The following is a 19,129-nucleotide window of genomic DNA, read 5'->3' as shown; positions in this document are numbered from 1 at the left end:
AGCCATCAACCATTCTCTTTGTGTAGCCATACAATTATAGCACTGGACAATATCAGAAAGATGCACATAAGGTAAATGTGTGGCCCTTTTCCCAAAACAAAGGAACAGAGCTAAGCATCTATTTCACAGAAATCTAGGACCATGACTTTCAAGTTGTTTTTAAATGTTCCCTGGTCTACAGTTGTATTTTTTTTATGTCCTCTTTTTCTCCTACACAGCAAATGAATTCACAACAACAGCTGTTTATAATAGCCTTTTTATTTTTCAGCCAGAAATACAAATTAATTTCATATTTCAATAAACAGTAGTGTTTATTCCTTAAATAAACCCACTATCTCTTTGGCATTTGACTGTATTCTGTTTTTCAAACTGAAGACTAATAGAAGACTTTACTTTCAAGATCAATGTTAACTACATTAAATTTACACCAGTGCAGTTAACTTTGAAAAATACACATTGGTGGTTTTTTGTATTTTCTAAAAAAAACTAAAAAAGATAACCAAACTACAAAATGCTCAATAGTGGGCTACCTTCATTTAAACTGTAGACTGACTCTGCATAAGAACCCTTCATTTCCCAGAGCACATGCACTAACTAGTGCTTTCTAGTAATTCTGAGTGATAAACAAACAAAAAAAATCTTGACTCTATCAGAAACAACTGATCAAATATTTTATGCTTCAAAGCAATATGAAATTATTTTTAACTTCTGCAGAGGTCATCAGGAAAAAATCAACTTATCTACTGCTTCAGTACAAGACTGCATCTAAAAAATATACAGTATGAAAACTTTCATTTTTAAACTAAAGTAAAATAAAAACTAATTAAACAAAATGTTTTAAACACATCTAGGAATACAGCTGTCAAAACTTCATTTGATGTCATATTTGGATAAAAATTTATTAACAAAAGTAACCAGTGCATTATTCTGCTGTAAAATTCAAGATCATCTTTTTAACACTGACAAGAAATATTTCACTTTCACTCTTGTCAAGAAATAATCTGCCCTCCAGAGCTCGTGTTCAGTGCTTCAAGTAGACAAAATTTCCAAAACTATGCTGAAGTTGATACCTTCTGCTACTACAGATGAAAAGAAAATCACAAATTAAAATCAAAAACATTACCAACATACCAGTACAGACATTCCATTTTCTGTCTCTAGACAATGTAAAAACAAAATCTAACAAAAAAACCCAAAAAACCAACCAAATAAAAAAATCACTTTGCTTCTTGAAAGATTTGCTTTAAATAACTTAAAGATTTATTGTGAACATGTTTTATAGAATAAAAAGGACAAAGCAATTACTTCAATGCAGAAACTAAAAAACCAGTTTTGATAGGATTAAAGTAGCAAACATTTCTTTTACGAATAAATCTCACCCACATCACTAGTACAAGCGCAGTCTCAAAATGTATGAATTGGATTGTTTAAATAGCAAGTGGTTCATCCAGTCAAGCTCACTTTCTTCTCCATGCTGTAAGAAAACCACAAACATTTTACTACAGAAACAAAAAGTAAACCAAAAAAACCTCCTTGGGTACTAATCCACGAGCAGTTTCTAATATCATGCCAAAATTAGCAACAACCAAGCAGACACCACATATTTTTCAGTGTTGAATTACTGTAAACACTAGATGTAGCAGTACAGAAAAAAAAATCCCAAAAATCAAAAGCTTTTTTTTTGTTAAAATGTGTCCAAAGAAATATCCACTAGTTGCAGTCAAATCTGCATCAGAAGCTGCTGAATCAGGAAAGATTTCACTCTCCAAGTATTTGCAGAACGCTTCATTGCCAAGACTGTATTCAAATAAATTACTTCCTGGTAACACTGAGCTGATAAAACCACCTACAATGTGGACAGTCACATACACACTTCAACAGTGGATTTCTGCGGCAAGAGACAAAAGATCAGAAACCATTTCTAAATTTGAGATGATAGCTCATGTGCTATTCCTTGCAAACATACGATCCCCTCTAAGAGTAAGGTGTTGGAGCTGGTATTGTAGCACTTCTGTGTCAGCAGGTTCCTTAATGCTCATTTTGTCTAAATTGAGGTAGTCTAGGGATTTTGAATGAGCCCTTTTACCTTTCAAAAGGCAGAGAGGCAGGGGACCATGAAGTGCTTTGTAAGGTTCATATGGTAAAGCTTTATTGTATTTATCCCCAGAGCTGGGCATCCGTCTCCTCCTCCTTCCATTTACTGCTGGGATCTCATAGGGCTGGTAGTACTTACTTCTAGTTTTGTACAAACGCGAGGAACGTGAAAGTCCCGAATCAAGATGTTTGGAGCCCAAGTTACGACCAGATTCTCCTTTATTCTCTTCACTTCCAATATACTTATGGGCTAATTTTAGCAGTTCCTTTCCAGTTGTGAAGCCAACCAGGTAGTTAGAATCCATGTGAAGGATCTGATATCCTGCAACTGTCCGCCTCAATGGTGAGCAGGGGGTGCTGGAACAGCGTGGCTTTTCTGCTTCCATCCTGGCTGCAGAACTCAACTCTGCAAGAGGCACAGAGAGGGTGGAGAGGGCAGTTCTGGACTCTCCAGTCACATCAACTTCCATTTTAAACACAAAGCTTTGCTCCTAAAAATAAAACAGAGCTTGATCAGAAAATGCAATACAAGGGGATGAAAGAGGACCACAGGAAAGGAATTTTTATCACCCAGAAGTCATAACCAGTAAATCCCTATTCAGCCTGGTCTTAGCTCTGCATGGTGTCACGTAACAGACCTATCACTGACATCTGTCTTTCAAAATTATCTTGGGTGGGTTTTTTCAATAAAAGATACCATAAAGATACTGCTATTTCTAAATAGCTAAAAATATATTAATACTATCATACATAAAAATGGAGCATCTTTCTGGATCATTTTTTCAGCCTTTTGATGCATTTGATTCTTTGTAGTCCCTCACCTCTTGGAGCATCTACATCCATTAGCAGATCCACGGCACCTTCCCCAGTCTTTACTTTGTAATTTGTCTACTTACAATATTATTAAACAAAGCTTTCAAAAAACACGCCTAAAAAGTATGAGCTCATTCAGATATGACCTGGATCACACCTGATCTGAGTGTACCTGATCTGATGCTTTCATCTTCCATATGTGCAGACAGCTTGCTCTAAATTCACAGAATGGCATCCTAGCCATTCCACACCTGTCTGATTAGGTCATCAGCAGTCTTCACATCCTCCCCAGGAAAACTGACCTATCATCTTATTCACAACTAATCAAACACACACTCGTTTATTCTAATAGGATTCTAATGTATTTCTAACAAAGTATACTGTGTTTAATGAATATAGCATTAGATTCTTATAAGCATCTTAAGAATAAACAATATTTATTTGTTTTTTTCCTATTTCTCTTGGAAACATTTTACCCTTCCCTCACTACTATTCCAAATACATTATTTGGTGCCTTTACAAACAAAAGCACTCACTGCAAGTTATTATCACCTCTAACATGAAAAGATATGGTCACCATCACAGCAAGTATACACCAGCAGATGCTGGAACACCAGAAGGCCTCCTTTTCATTTCTATTGTCAGCATCATCTGAACCATTTCACCCACACAGCTACTTCACAAAACAGGTCACATTTGTGACCTGCTTTCTTCATTTCCTGCAAATCCATGCTTTCTTCATTGTCAGACTCACCTTTGCTCTAAAGGTCAGCTACTGTAGTCAATATACTTCACCAAAAAAAATCAACATAACTATGTCACGTTTAAAGGCAACAAAGGAAGGAAAGTTAGCATCCAAGTGTTAAGCTGAATGAATACTAAAATTCATTATATGTGATCATAAACTACATCCAAAAGCTCAATAATATTTCACAAATAAGCCTGACTTTAAACACACTTCCAGGAGTTTGCAAACTTTTGAAGCTACTACTTGATGCCATTTTCAGGCTTGGAACGTCACAGGCCAAGTAGCAACGACGCAACAAACAAGGAAATACTTTATTCCATCTTCTGTAATTAAGACACCCCCCAAAATCCCATTAAGACCAATCTCCATTAATTTGTTTTAAATTAGAGAGGGAGCTGTGCACAATTATCACTTGGCAAAAGAAAATACTAGCCTTATGCAAAATATAAGATAACCTTGTATCTGTGAAGGGACTGGGAAGGAGTAGTTCAAATAATGTTCTGTCAGAGAGTGGAAATCTGTTTCAAGACCTCTTGGGTGCTTGGAATATGTAGTAAGGGGTGGGTGAGGCCTTGCTCTGGTGAGGTGGTGCCCTGCCCCAGCCCCTCAGTGTCTGTCACAAATGGCACAATGGAGGCAGCCCCCCAGTGTTGCCTAACACAGCCCCCTAAATGGCTGAGCAACTGAAAGACCCACCTGGTAGGAAGGGTTTTAAGAAGACTAATCATGACGCAAGCATGTTGCTCTTTAACTCTACCTTCATCTTGGAGCTTTACACCACTGGAACCCTGAAGGCAGTAGTTATGTCTGTTTTTCTACATCTTTCCCCCTTTTGCCTTCTAACTTTCTTTTCACAGAAGATAATGCCAAATGGGTTTAAACATTTTCTATGTTCAGTGGGCTATGTCTGTGCTGTGGTGTTTGATGTTGTACTAAATCTTTTGACAAAGTTCCTCATCCTCGATAATTCACTAGTAAACTTTGTGATTTTTTACCTCTTGAAGACATCTGGTTGGTATTTCTCCTTTGCACCTATCCAGACCAAAAGAATCTTGGTTTTACCCTGGATTTAAGTGACTGGGGTCTGACGTTCCTATCTCTCCTTCCCTGCTTAGTCCCCAGTTAACCTGCTGGTCCCTATGCTAATAAATTAGGAGTAAACAAAATGCCCACAGTTCTGCTAAAGAGGATTTTATTTGCCATTAACAGACTTATATTATGGAGAGACTATTTTAATGTTCCTTTAGTCTTAAATGGTCTCTTTTCATTCTCAGTTGTGGTATACTGAGAATTCTTCATTACCAGTTTTGCGTACCATAACTTTTGCAGATATACTTCATCCAATGAGCTGTTAAGCATTCTGGGGTTGGACTAGATGGTCTGGGATTGGACTAAATGGTCTCCAGAAATCCCTTCCACCCCTAACAATTCTGTGAATCAATCAAAACAAGTAAAACAGTCAAATAAAGAATTAAAATACTGAAGCAAACCAGACACCAAACTGCAGAAAGTCCACACAACTAAATAATGCTTCCCGTGACATTGAATTGAATTCAATATATGTTTATGCAGTCAATTACCAGTTTTAGAATAGCAGAAGCAGTTGTTTCCTACTTTAACACCATATCCAGCAGTGAAACAGTAAATTTGATGAGGCTTCAGCTGCTGAGACAAAGATATTAATGACAATTTCTGAAGTTGAAATTATGTACCACCAGGAACCACAATTACTGGAGGCACAGCACACAGAAATTCTGCATTACAATTTTCAGCTATCCTGTGATTTTAGGCAAGAAACCCAAGTATCTGTTCTTGCTCTTAATTCCCAAGTTTTACCCTGCAGTTTGGAAATCTCTCCTGGAACCTTTCAGAAAGACTCAATTTGTTCTGTTAAAAGAAACTGAAATGATGCTAGAAAACGTATAAATAAAATGGACATACTGCAAGGCTGAAAATGAATCATATTACCTAGTCACATATAAACAGCAAAACCAACAAAACAAAAAAATAAACAAACACGCCCAGAAAAAACAAATCACTTGTCACAGCAGTATGTGCCCTACAGAAGAGGAAGGAGGAAGATTGTCTTCATGCACTTTTGGTGTTTAAAATCTGAAAGTAACACAAAGGCTGCTCTTCTCAGAACCCAACTTTTAAAGTTAATTTATTTTGTTTTAAACATGGGCATGTGCTCTGGCAACCAAGAGCAATCAACTTGGAAAAGTAACTATGCAGAAGGGAAGGAGTCAGCAGTTCACTGCACAATAATTACCCTCACTGTAAAACAGTACAAAGGAAAATCAGAGCAGAAAGTCCTCAAGACAGCAAGGTCCAGCCTAAGTACTTAAGGTTCTGAAACTGCAGAACTCCCATTCTGTGCTGCAGTGTGAAGAACAGTATCAAAATCAATAAATCTGTCAAACATTTGAAAGCAACAGCAGCATCAGAAACTGGTGCCACAAACATCAAAAACTAAAGGGACTGAGCTAGAGACTGCTAGCCAGTGACAGGAATGACTGGCCAGCTCCATAAGCAAAGGACCAAAACTCAGCATCTAGGTGTTCAGCTCTTCTTTCCCAAGACTTTTAAGCCAGTTATTCAAGCTGCCATATGGCTTCAAAGTGATTTGTATCCTTATCTGGGAAAAAAGCCAAAAAAAACCACAAAGACATTATCTAGAAAACTCCTATTAAAAAATAGAAAATAATTTGAGCTTCACAGTGAGCGTCTGTACCATCACCTATAAACAGATAGTTAAAACTTTTTGACAATATTTTTAGGACATTTCTATGGTTATAAAGCATTTGATAACTTCTGTTATGTTCACTGCTGTTTACAAGTACAAGCTCATCAGTAATAACACTGGAAAAAACAGTACTTCAGTTTAAAAAGATTACTTCTTCAGATCACTGCTGGCTTGTCTTCTTGCCCCTCAAACAGAATGATGACAGAGTGATGCCAATTCAAGACAATTTATAATTGAAGATTATTATTTAATCTAAGCAAGGAGACTAAGAACAAGATGGCATATCCTTTGCTGCTGGTCCACATATTAAAAACATATGCAAAGTATATGAAAGTAGTAAGCATTAATTCTTACCAAGAGAATTAATTTGACAAATACCTACCAGAATGGCCTTCAGAATAAAATTCAATGAGATTTTACAAGATTTTATCAATTCTCTGTATATTTAAAGCAAGCTCTGCATATGAAGTAACCAGACCCAATCCATATAAACACTAAGAAAATTGTCTAAAACACAGAGCAGAGAAATAATTAAGATAAATACTAGATTAACTATTAAAAATCCCTGTATGACCTCAAAGAATACATTAATATTCTTGAGATATTTCTTTCAGTGTAAAACCATCAAAATTCCCACATTTTGCAAATATATTTTCCAGTTATTGAATCTTCCACAAAGTTGTCAGATATTATTCATATCCTTTTCATAACATGGGACAAATGAAAAACACATATGCATGACACACTAGGGCCTGATATCACAATATATGCATTGTAAATCATTTATTGTTGAAATGACTTCTTGCCATGTGCTTCACTGCACTCAAAATCTTGTGTTAAGTTTTTTTTTCTCTGATAAAGTGTTATTTCTCCTGTTACATGCATTACTTACTGTCTTTTTGAGGAAAGAAATGTGACTTATACAATACAAACTTTAATTATTCAGTATTTGAAAACAAAAAGAAAGATGAAGAGCATTTTTTCCTTGATAACATTTATGCTTTGTAGAAAGTCCACATTATTTTAGAACTACTGTAAGTTACTCCTAACAAAGTATCTGGTTCTCTGTAATTTCACATTTCTATTGTTACTTATCTCCTCAGCTAGAATCTGAAGTGATTTTACAACACACCTCTTTCTTTTCCTTTTAGATAAGCATTAAATTTCTGTCCATTCAGTAAATGTTTTCTTCTTCAGAACTGATTCTTCCTCCAAGATGCCAAGCCTGTAGGCAATACTTTTTAGTTAAGAATCACTAAGATATGTCACATTGATAAAATTATAGTAATTGCAACAAGAAAAAGCAGAATGGAGATGGCAGTGTTGATATCTGTAGAAGAGTCAAACATACCGTATAGAGATATCAAGCCAGTTTTGACACTTTCCCTTCTCTGTGCTGCCATTACTTGACATATAAATTGCACTTAAAAGACAAAATGTTGCTTACTCCTGTTAGACATCTGGAGTAAGTGAAATAGCCCAGCATGTGTGAAGCCAGGACATCTTTAATTATTTCAACTGTCTCTTTGTGAAGAGTGAAAGATAAGGTCTACATCACTTCCTTTGCAGTCTGAAGGGAAAAAAAAAGTTTGCTGTTCCTTATAAGAAATTCCATACTCCTCTAAGCTAAAGAGAATGGAGGCAGTATGAAAAAATTGTTGCACCACATAAGAAAACATTCAGATGGAGTAACAAACAACTAAGCATAGGACAGATTTACTTCCTCAAAATTACATGCAAGAAAACAAAATTATGCATAAAACATACACTATAATCCTAAAGACCTTAAGAAAACATGAATTGATATTACTGAGTTAATAAAGCCAGTGCAGTAATTTCAGAATGTAATGTAAAACAACAGCCTACAAAACAACTAGTAAAGTGTGTGTGTATTGGGGGGGGGGGGGGGGGTTGTTCTTGTCAACAGGTGAAAAATTAAGCCATTCAGCTACCCAGTATGATTACATCAATTTCTACTAATATGCCCCTACTCCAAGTAGCAGGAACCAGTTTTTTAAAGTCTTGTAATTGACAGGTTTAAAAAGAAAACTATTATGATCCAGAAAACTACCTTGTAAAATTGAAGACTGTCAAAAGTGCACTACCAAGAAACTACAGCTAGCAACACAACTGACTACCTCAGACCAGGTCCCAGATCAGCATGACAGAGCACGCAATCTACAAAGAAAAGAGACACATGGAATGTAAAGAGTCTGACCAGACTAATGAATTTTGTATGAGCAGACTTAGCAAGCCGGGGAAGTGAAATAAAATGGTGGGAAAGAAGGCCATTTAACATCTCTCTGCCAAGCAACACTACACAAAAGTGTTTAACAGACCATAACTTCTCTAAAATATTTACAGCCTTCCACATGGACAATGAGACTCCCTTGTTGGATTCAATCACAGACAAATGCTTCCCCTTCACTTGGTCAGTAAAATGATGCTCCTGGCCAGCATAAAGGTGGTTGTTTACTATGCTGACTCATCAAAAATTGAAACCATGAGATACATGCAAAGTAGCTGATGCATATTGTAACGCATATAATTTTTATTCTTTATTGGATTAGTATGTAAAATAATGTTTCCCTTATAATTTCATTTTTAGTTCTCTGTATTTTTGATCTTCCATCTTTTCATCAAATAAAATCTAAGTTTAATTTTTGTAGTTCTTACTTAGCCCACTTGGGAAGACACCAAACAACCTGAGTTGTCAACAAAAAACTAAACCACCTTTTAAAAATAAGAGACAGAAACAAACAAACAAACAAAAGGAGAGTGCTTGAAGTATTCTAGTTTTCACTAAATAAATACTGATTTCTTTTCTTTAAGAACCAAAGAGACTATGGGTCTCCAATGTTTCTCTGTTAGAAAAGAAATTCAGGGTTGGGTAGTATTCTATACTTACAAGTTATTCTATACTTACAAGTTACATTATTTTGAAATGATCAGCCTAAATCATACAATACTCAGCTTTTGACTAGGAATTCAAGGAAGGAAACTTTAAAAATAGACTTAATCATAAATATTATGAAAAACACATTCAACCAATGCAATTTAGTTTTTTCAGTTTTTTTAATGGAAGCACTTTAAGTCACTTGTTCTCTGTCTTACCTTGCTACAATCTGCAGCAGATATTTAGATATTTGGTAGAAAGGTTTTGATGCCTTGAGAGGCTACCTAGAAAGAGAGGCTAGACAGTGTTAAAGGAATAAAGTAGGTATTTATTAAAAAGGCCTTCAAAGGATATACCTTGGGCAGTACAAGGGGCCCGACTCTAGCTACACCCAAAATGAGCAATTGGGGATGACGTCTCACACTTTTATACGTTTTGTTCCATTTACATATTGGGGTTAATTGTCCAATTACAGCTTCAGGTAATAAACTACGATCCTCTGAGTTTGCTCTCCTCAATTTGCTGTTGTTAATACTTTTTGGGCCTGAAGCTGCAATGGCGTCCTTGGTTCTCAGTTTGGAAAAGGACTATTTTGTCTAACTAAACTGTGAAGAGAATTTGCTAACACTTTATATGAAGGTCAGAGTTATATACTAATGCAGTACAGAATCTGGATAATGTGAAACTCAAACCTTAAGGCATTGGTTTCACATTCACTTATACAATCCACATTGATAAAGGTCACTTTCTCAAGCTCACTAGAGTAATGTATATAAAGGCTTTAAAGTTCTGTTTTTTGCCTGCTTCTCAAACGCTCCTTCCTTACTTAAATGCTGCTTTAAAATGAGAGTAATGCAAGCATAGAGTAACAATTAATAAAAGCCCAACAGTACATGCAGTCACAGTAAATTTCTATTAAACTTAGAACTAGTGTGAACAGAAATCTTCCTCCTGGAACACTCAGTTCTGATTCATCTGACTTTGCAATACCAGACCTCATTTGCATATGATTATACATTGCTGGTGGCCAAGCCAGCAGCATAAGGCTGATCAAAAACAAGAATGTACAGAAAGCTACCCTATAATGTCAGTACTCTTACGCAAGAGCTTAATTTCAGTGATTGCACTGCCACTGCCTCATTTCCCTCTGCTTCAAAGCCACTGTGAGAACCATGCTCCTCTATCTTCATTATCAACAAATGCTCTTCCTCAAGGGAGAAAAGAGACAACTGAAGCAAGCACACCCCATTAGCCGGAATATGGTTCAAAATATACCAACAGCAGGAGGGTGGTGGGAGAAGCAGCTTTCTGCATGCAGCTATACAAGCAAACATGTATGACATCCTGGCCCACTTTAGAAAACACAGTAACAGAGACATGTTTATAAGAAGCATTTGTTAGCGTTCATAATTTCTTTTTTTCTTTGTAATACAGAATACATTTATGCTAGGCAAAATATATATAAACCAGGATATAAGTAATATATACAGAGACTTAAGATCTGAGATTGTTTTCCTACATTCTGCATACCACTCAAAACAGCACTTCAGATGTTCGAAGACACTTTTCCAGTAAATGTGCAGAGACAGAACTGGAAAAACATGCCTGCTAATGAACCAAAGCACCTTAGCAAGTTTAGTGCTCTGAAGTAACACTTTAATACACCTTTGAGTGCACAAGTGCAGTCTGTGAGCTTCCGAGGCCATACAGTAAATATTAAGACAAAACTCTTGTCTACTCTTCACTAAGCAAAATTTTTTACAAAGTTGTACAAAAGTTACCCACAGAAAACTGTGCCCTAGTGCACATTGTCATTGTCAGATTCAATAGTAAGATCATATTCACGTTTATCACTTGTTTGAGTATGGGGCTGCCAGTGTGCTTTAAACTGAAACTGAGGAGACGGTTATGCATACTAAATGCATACTTACACTAATACTAGACATAGCTGAAAAAGAGTAAGTTCTGGGCTTTTCCACCACTTACACTGTCACCCATCGAGTGACACGGAGAGAGCTCAGGAGCAGCCTCAGCGCAGCCTGCAGGCCCCGCATGGCAACTCCCCGGTTTCCCTATACACATGGGAATTACCACCAAGCATCCTGCTCTCCTAGGGCTGCCGGGCTGCCTTGCTCCCCGCTACCGGCTCAGTCCCGCAGCAGTCGGGGCCGCAGGGCGGGCTCCGGGGCCTGCAAGAGCGCAGTGCCGCTGCTCTCACCACGCGACCTGCCGCTGCCCGGGCACGGCTCACCCGGCCCCTAGTCCGCGTGCCACACTGCCGCCGGGAGCGGGCAAAGGAGCCGGCGCCTTCCGGAGGTGCAATCCGCATGGCTCCCTAGGCCTCCCCGCTGGCGGCACCACCGCCCACCCAAGGAGACTCCCGGCCTACGGCTCCTCCCTGGGCCCACCCAGCTCCAGGAACCGAGGGCAGGGCCAGAGGCCGTGGAGCCTGGGTTCAGATCCCGGTCGCTCTTACCTGCGGCCCAGCGCGGCGGGGTCCGCGCGGCAGCAGGTGCCCGGTTCCCCCGGCCTGCCCGGCGCCGGGCTGAGGGCGGAGCGTGGCGGCGGCTCCGTGCGGTACATCCAGGCCATTCCGAGCTCCGCCTCCCTCCCCGGCGTGAGCCTCGGTGTTTTCCAGCTGTCCTCAGGGTGGTTTAATAAGCGTTAGTCCCCCATACCATTCTTGCGTTGTATATACCTGTAAGAATGGATCAAGGAACCATCTCTTGGTGACTTTCTCATCGCGAGCATACCTCCTACTTCTGTAGTATTTCCAAACAGCCTACAAAGTTTGAACGCCGACTAGATAACAAACCTTTAGTAACGGGTTTTGCCAACAACCAATTAGATACTATTTCCCTATAGCATTTTGCTGTACAGGCAAATTACTGCTATTACTGCACACGCTATTACTGCAGCAAACCTTGCAAACAATTGCTTAACTTGGCTTTTGCAAGTGAAATAAAAGGGAAGGGGAAGAAAAAGTTTGATGTCATAGTCCTGGTTTTCCCCTTTAATAATAGTTACGAGCTCTACCACACAGCTCTTAAACCCCTAGGGGTGGACTTAAACTAGATTTTGTTTCTGAAAATGAGTGTTTAAAGACTCAAACACACAGCTGAAGTTTATTAGTCTGATTGGGAAGGCATGGATGACCTCCATACCAAGGCCACATTCTGTTCTCCCTCTAGTCCCAATAATCCTGCCAAGAAAGTTGCAGGTACTCTGGTCTTGAATTGCACTGAAGGGTGTTGGCATTCCATATGCACCCAGACTAACCACTATGCACCCAAATGCTCCAAGGAATTTGTGTTCCTTGGAATTCTCAGCTAGAATAAACAACAGATAAATAAACCCCAATGTTTTTATAAGGAATTTTAATTACAGGCTCTGCAAGTCCTTAAGAGTCATAGGGTTTGCAAGATCACAAAAGTGCTCTAAAAACTAAATTTGTAAATTTAGCACACAACATGGGGAGTGTATCTGGTCAATCAGCAGTCTAAAAAAAGGAACCTGGAGTGTAGTTCAGGGTGTTATGATGCTCCATGTTGCTCACAGTAGACAAACTCCTTTGGTTCATGTTGACACCTGCAATACTGGCCTGAGCGGGAATTTTCCTATAATGTCCCAAGGTATAAATGTTGCTGTAAGATCTTGTGAGTTAGTATATCACAACTTTCTTCCAACAAACTTCCTCCCAACAACTTCCTTCTCACTGTCAACTGAGTTTTCAGTCAGACTCTGAAATGGAGTTCCAAGGAGAAAAGGGCAGGCAGCAGTAGGATATTTTAGTATTTAATTAGCTGTAAAATTTATTAACATTTATCACATTGACAGAATTAACATGGTGCAAAACTTTTAAATTCCTAAGCACCAAAAGAAAAAAAGATCTTGAAGACTTAAACGTAGTATTCAAATTCAAAACCAAATATTTGAAAATGAACCTACATTTTTCTAAATCCCCATAATTTTCAAAATTTTGCGTTTTCAATGCAATCATGCTGTTAAGATTTTCTTAAGTTAAACTACTATATTTGATTGCTTTTTTGCAATGTTTAACAAGGCATCCAAGATTTTACATGAAAAATGAAGATACTTTAGAAAACTTGGGCTTTGTTTTCCCGTGTAAAATCTAATTAACACTCTGTAGTCCTATTGCAACACAGAGAGAAAGAGACCATTACAAGCTGTTTTCTCTGCATCATCCTGGCCAGAACATGAAATACCAACATCTTAGACTGTCTGTGCTCATCAGTAGCTTCCCACATCAATGATTGTCAATTAGAAGGACAATGCGAGACAATTTGTAAGTAAACACAGTATTAAAGGTAAAATACATGGAAAACAGCTCAATTTCTATTCTCCTCTTCAAGCTCCTCCTGATTTATTATGCCATGAGTCCTTTTATCAAAAGGCTTCTTTTTCTTGCTATTCCTGTATTCCATGTTTGTACATTGGAAACTGCTATGGTGTTTTGAGCATTAGTGAAGTTATTAAATTCAACAGCTGAAAGCTGAGCAATTTATAGAATATTTACTCATTGTGTTTCTTTGGCTCTCTGTACATGGATATAATCACCAAGCCTGATGAGACAAACATTTTTACTAAATACTCACTTTCCTTTTGCTTTTGAAGGATTGTAGCCATTATTTTGAAAATACAATTTTTGCTGGAAATCCAGAATTACATACAGGATAAAAAACAAGGCACTAATTTGAGAGGGGGCAGGAAGAGAAAAGCACCTCTGAGGAGGGTATGGCTGATGTGGCAGAAGAGCATTATATTAGGGGGCGTGGTGGGGGGTGGGTGGCACAGAAGGAGTATTTTTATATTAAAAGACATAGAAATAAATATTACATGTTACCATAAAACTTGCAACTTTTCCATCCAAATAAAAAAGTTTAGTAATTTCCTAAAAGATTACTTGGCTAAGTTAAAAACTTTGCAGACCAGTGAATACAGTGAAAATCAACTTAAAATCTACAGAAAAATTTTAAAGCATATCATTTATTAAAATACCATCTTAATTTTTATATAACAGTGAAAAAAATTAATTTTAAAAAGTTTAATAAGTGTAAAAAGCATCCCTTGATTTACTTATTGGGCCAAATTTAGTTTTTTGCCTAATAAGGCTGATTTCAGCTGGAATAACAGCTATTTAAGCAAGGTGAATTTTGTCCGATGGACACAAACACAGGAAAGAATATGAAAATGTGGTGGGTTTAGAACCTTGTGCATTTCGCAGATCTTCAGTTAGTACCAGCTGTGATTCAGAGCATCTCAAACTATAAACTGAACTATTCAACATGAAAAGACACACTCTGTCCTACACCTTGAGATCTAAAAGTTATTGGGAAAGGGAAGTGAAATTTTGGACCAGTCTTTAGAAAAATTTGCACTTAGTGTGCACATGTATAGGGAGAGGCAACAGAAAATACTTGCCAATGTTGCTGTAGGCTGTTTATTGAAGGTAAGTAAGTTTATCAAAATCAAACTGTGCATTGTTAAAGAGCAAGAGAAGTGATGAAGACATGTCTATAAGTGGACCTGGTTGCTCACAGAGTTGGTGCAGTCTGTATCCTTCAAGGCTCTCAAGTGCAAGCTGGATTAAGTGACATTGTTTGGTCCCACTGATGACCCTGATTTGAGCAAGACATTGGACCACAGCCTTCCTGAAGCCATTTCCATTCTGAGTTACTGTGTGTTCCTATGATCCTTGTTTAACCTTATTGCTTTTGGATTGAATGCATAGCCTATGTTGAGTTTAAAATGTCTGGCAATTAATAACAGAAAGAATAGAATAGAATAGAATAGAATAGAATAGAATAGAATAGAATAGAATGGAATAGAATAGAACAGTTGGGACCTACAGTGATCATGTGGTTTAACTGCCTGACCACTGCAGGGCTGACCAAATTTAAAGCCCATTATGAAGGACTGGGGAATCCTCTGACTGCTTCCCCTCAGGGAAATCCCCAGAGCCATGCCTTGGAAGGCTGTATCATAGAGTTTTCCCTATCTAGGCTGATAGAGAAGACTTAACCCATGATGCTCTGCAGCACTACTGCCAATCTACGTTAGATTGCCTCCCTCATTGCCCAGTTGACACTGCACCCCAGTTATTCATCTCATTTCCGCTACAGGTTCCTGCCCTTTGCCCTGCCCTTTGCCCGCCCCTGTGCCCTCAGGTCATTGGTCACTGACCCCATTCTTAAGTCGTGCAGACCACATAGTTCTGTTTTTTGTCTGTGGTTCCTTTGACATAATGGATGTAACAAACCCTCGCTGGAATATATCATATAAAGACTCTTCCTGTTCCTCTGCTGAGCTATCTGTGGTGTGTGTGTGTGCATGGGCTTGAAATGGCTGTTCTTGTGGCCTTACTCTGAGCAGCTTCTGAAAGAGACATTTCAAAGAAGGCTGCAGCATTTCTATCACCCTGCCACACTGCAACAAAGGACATTATCCAGATGCCTATTTTTGAGGCACCAAAAAGGCTCATTGTATTAACCACCTCTCTAGAAAGCCTGTGCCAGGGTTTTACCATCCTCTCAGAAGGAAAATGCTTCCTAATGTCTTGTCAGAGCCTCCCCTGATGCATCTTTGAACCATTCCCACACACCCTGTTACTGAATTGCAAGGAGAAGGGCTCAGCACCTACTTCCTCGCTTCCCCTCCTCTGGCAGCTGAACACAGCAGTGATGTTGCCCCTCAGCCTCCTTCTCTCCAAACCCCACCACTCCTTGCAGGACAGGCCTTCCAACTCTTCTACCTGTTTGGGTGTCTTCTTCTGGATGTATTCAGGTGCCTTAGCATTGTTCTTAATTTTTTTGACCTAAAATAGCACATAGTTTTAGTCCATGTTTACTTACTCATAACTATGTGAGAAATGCATGTATTTTATTATTGGCTTTTCGCAAATATTAAGATGGATATTATATGAGTTGTCTTAGAAAGTAATGCTGTATTAATTCTCTTAAGTAGTGTGTTAAATATAGTTTTAGGTTATAAAAAGTGTTGAAATAGAAACTATGCTGTGTAGGATACTTTTTATAAAGAAAGGACTTGCAGCAAGATGGCAGTCACAGGATGCCTGAATCTTTCGGAGCAAAAGAATTTATTGCCCTCTTATCAGAAGAAATGAACTTCTTCCCGCCTCAAAGGTGCTGTTCGGAATCAGAGGAAGAAGTTGACGATGACCAGACAGAATCCTGTGTTTGAATGGAATTTATGCATCATGTATGAAGTGTATGAATATGCAACAGGCTATTGTTTTTAAGGGTTAATCCTTTGTTAACAGGTGTCCTTTTTCAGGCTCGTGCTGCCCAGAAAAAGGTAGCCAGAAGTCCGTAACTCTTTGTCACTATTGTCTCATATTGTTCTAATTCAAATTGTCCAAATTATTACTACTTTAATTGTACTAGTATTTTTATAACAATTTTATTACTATTAAACTTTTAAAATTTTAAAAACAAGTGATTGGCGTTTTTCACAACTAATATCGAAGCTAGAAAAGACAGGAACTTCCAGGTTTTTTTTTCATTCTATTCTGTTTCAAATCCAATGTCACTTCAGTCTTTTGAATTCTCTTGGTTGGATTTTCTAATTTATTTTCATTTCTGCTTTTCAGTATTTGTAACTCTATATGTTCTGTGTGAGTGCTCTTTAAAAACGTCTACAGATGTAGTTTAAATTCATAGAGTTCAAAATGCTTTCCAGAGTAACCTTTTAAAATAATTTATGGAAGTTTTACATATAAAAGTATAAGTCTAAGTATATTCCCAGCCTTCACCCAAAAGAAAAAAAAAAAAGCTATCTAGAGTCTGAAAACAAATAAGACAGTAAGTCTGAATGGACTTATACTCAGATTTTAAAAGATTCACAAATTTTCAGTACTTATATTAGTAAACAAATAATAATTTTATTAAGTAAAGGAACATTTATTCGTCTTCTGGAGAGATGAAATAGGAGATCTGGTAAGACAGGTGCACTCAGACCAAACAAGCTCTGTTGGAAGCAAAGATACCGCCATTATATTAGAAGTATTCTGGATCTGTTGCAAAATGTATGTCACCCAATTATCTTGTTTTCTCTTGTCAGTGACTTATCTCTTTGACTGAACAGGATGGAGATCTGTGAATTCAGATTTTCAGAACTTGCGATTAGAAGTCTATTTCTATATACTATATTCATCCATTGTGTGGTACAGCGACAATTATTCAGGCAAGTCTGGTTTTATTTCTTTTAAAGCAAGTCCACTTTAGAACTGGTTTTGTATCAATGCAGAATTTAAGCTTCCTTTGTAGTCTTTTCTACACTAGCTTCTACCTTTTATGCTGCGGATATTCTCTGTATTTAGTGCATTCTCCTCCTCCTAGGCCCACATTTGATGCCATTCACACACACATTCTCTTTTTTATAGATAAAATATTTGCCCTATTTTTTTATTCAACATCTGTTTTTCACAGTAATACACTCTGGACTGCTTTGGTGTTAATCAGTTTCTGTATTTCAGAGCACAAGACAGTTGTTCTTAAGGCTAAGTGAGGGAATAAAAAATTAGCATTTAAAAATACTCAATGAAATTTGTCCTCACAAAAGCAAGTACAATGAAAACCATTTTTTAGAAAGAAAAATAAAAGAAATCTGAACTACTACTAGAAAGTACACTTCTTTTCTTATACTGCTTCTTGCAGAATTGACTTTCTGGAAAAGTTTTTGCTATTTTTTCTTCAAGTTACATATGGAACTGTCAAAAATACATTTGCTGTAAATTGATTAGGAAAAAATGCAAGAAAAATAAAGGAGCATTATGCTTCTCTCTGTGTTAGATGACAGAAAGTAGTCTTAAATCCCTACATTCTGCCACTTGTCTATTGCATTGAACTGGCTTTTAAAAATCTTTGTTACATGTCTTCTGCCATTATCCTTTGAACTCTTTTTGATGCTGTTGTTCCAGGTATGATCATTATTTTTGAAATATGATAATATGTATAATTATTTCTTGTATGCATACTTCCCTAGGCTTGTTTATATGGATTTCTCCAAAACTGAACTTTGGAAGCACATCTGCTTTCCCTTAACAGCCTCTGCGTGCTTGGATTATTACATAACTGAAATTTATTGATTATAATAAAGAAACATAAAACAGGATTTAAATTAATTTTAGGAGTTTTCACACATATTTTTGTGGTTTGGTCTGTTTTGCAATGATGCTTCATTTTTGAAGAAATGCTAAGCTAAATAATTACTTAAACTACATTGCAGGGTGATAATATTTTAGGAGTCACAGTCATATTTTGACCACTGATTTTCTGTAAACATATTTTTTGACCTCTCCCAAATCTGGTTGGAATAGGATGTATAGTTCAAAAAAGTTTAATGTGAGAGAGAGTGATATTGCATAAGAAAAGGTATTTTTTAAATTAAATTAAATTAAATTAAATTAATTAAATTAAATTAAAAATAAAAATAAATTAAATTAATTAATTAAATTAAAAATAGGTTCAAACCTGTACAGTCCACATTGTGTCCTATTGTCAGTCTCAACAGCAAGTAGAAGAGCACTCACAGTGGTCATGTATTTGATACTATCATTCTGGAGAATGACAAAGTACTGCAGAATGTGTGACTGCTGCTTATCTTTTTGAGGAGTGATTTCAGTATAAAATGATACCAGCATTTCTTTTATGCCACATCCTTACCACCAAGAGTAATTCTGGCTTATTTGTAAATTATTGGCGTATATGTAGATTGTTTTCCACTGAGATGACTTTGTCAGCTACTCACTATACTTCACGGTGCTTTTAAAAGAACATACAATAGAGAGAAG

The 19,129-nt window shown here is 37.3% G+C and overlaps 1 protein-coding gene across 2 annotated transcripts; it reads right to left on the bottom strand.

The window, feature by feature from the left end:
- Positions 1-240: 240 nt before the first annotated feature.
- Positions 241-11,848, bottom strand: MACIR (macrophage immunometabolism regulator). 2 transcript variants are annotated; one of them, XM_066569199.1, is made up of 2 exons: positions 11,774-11,848; positions 241-2,585 (listed from the first exon to the last, which is right to left on the bottom strand). In XM_066569199.1, the coding sequence occupies exon 2, from the start codon at positions 2,562-2,564 to the stop codon at positions 1,941-1,943; it is 624 nt and encodes a 207-aa protein (XP_066425296.1). In that variant the 5' UTR covers positions 2,565-2,585; positions 11,774-11,848; the 3' UTR covers positions 241-1,940. The 2 variants fall into 2 exon arrangements, with proteins under 2 accessions (XP_066425296.1, XP_066425295.1); XM_066569198.1 differs by lacking the exon at positions 11,774-11,848 and adding an exon at positions 4,971-5,051.
- Between the last annotated feature and the right edge of the window lie 7,281 nt (positions 11,849-19,129).

The sequence above is a fragment of the Molothrus aeneus genome, chromosome Z (assembly GCF_037042795.1).
Source record: "Molothrus aeneus isolate 106 chromosome Z, BPBGC_Maene_1.0, whole genome shotgun sequence".
NCBI classification, from domain to species: domain Eukaryota; kingdom Metazoa; phylum Chordata; class Aves; order Passeriformes; family Icteridae; genus Molothrus; species Molothrus aeneus.
Note: the sequence above shows the minus strand (reverse complement) of the source record. Positions and strands in the feature narration are given on the sequence as shown.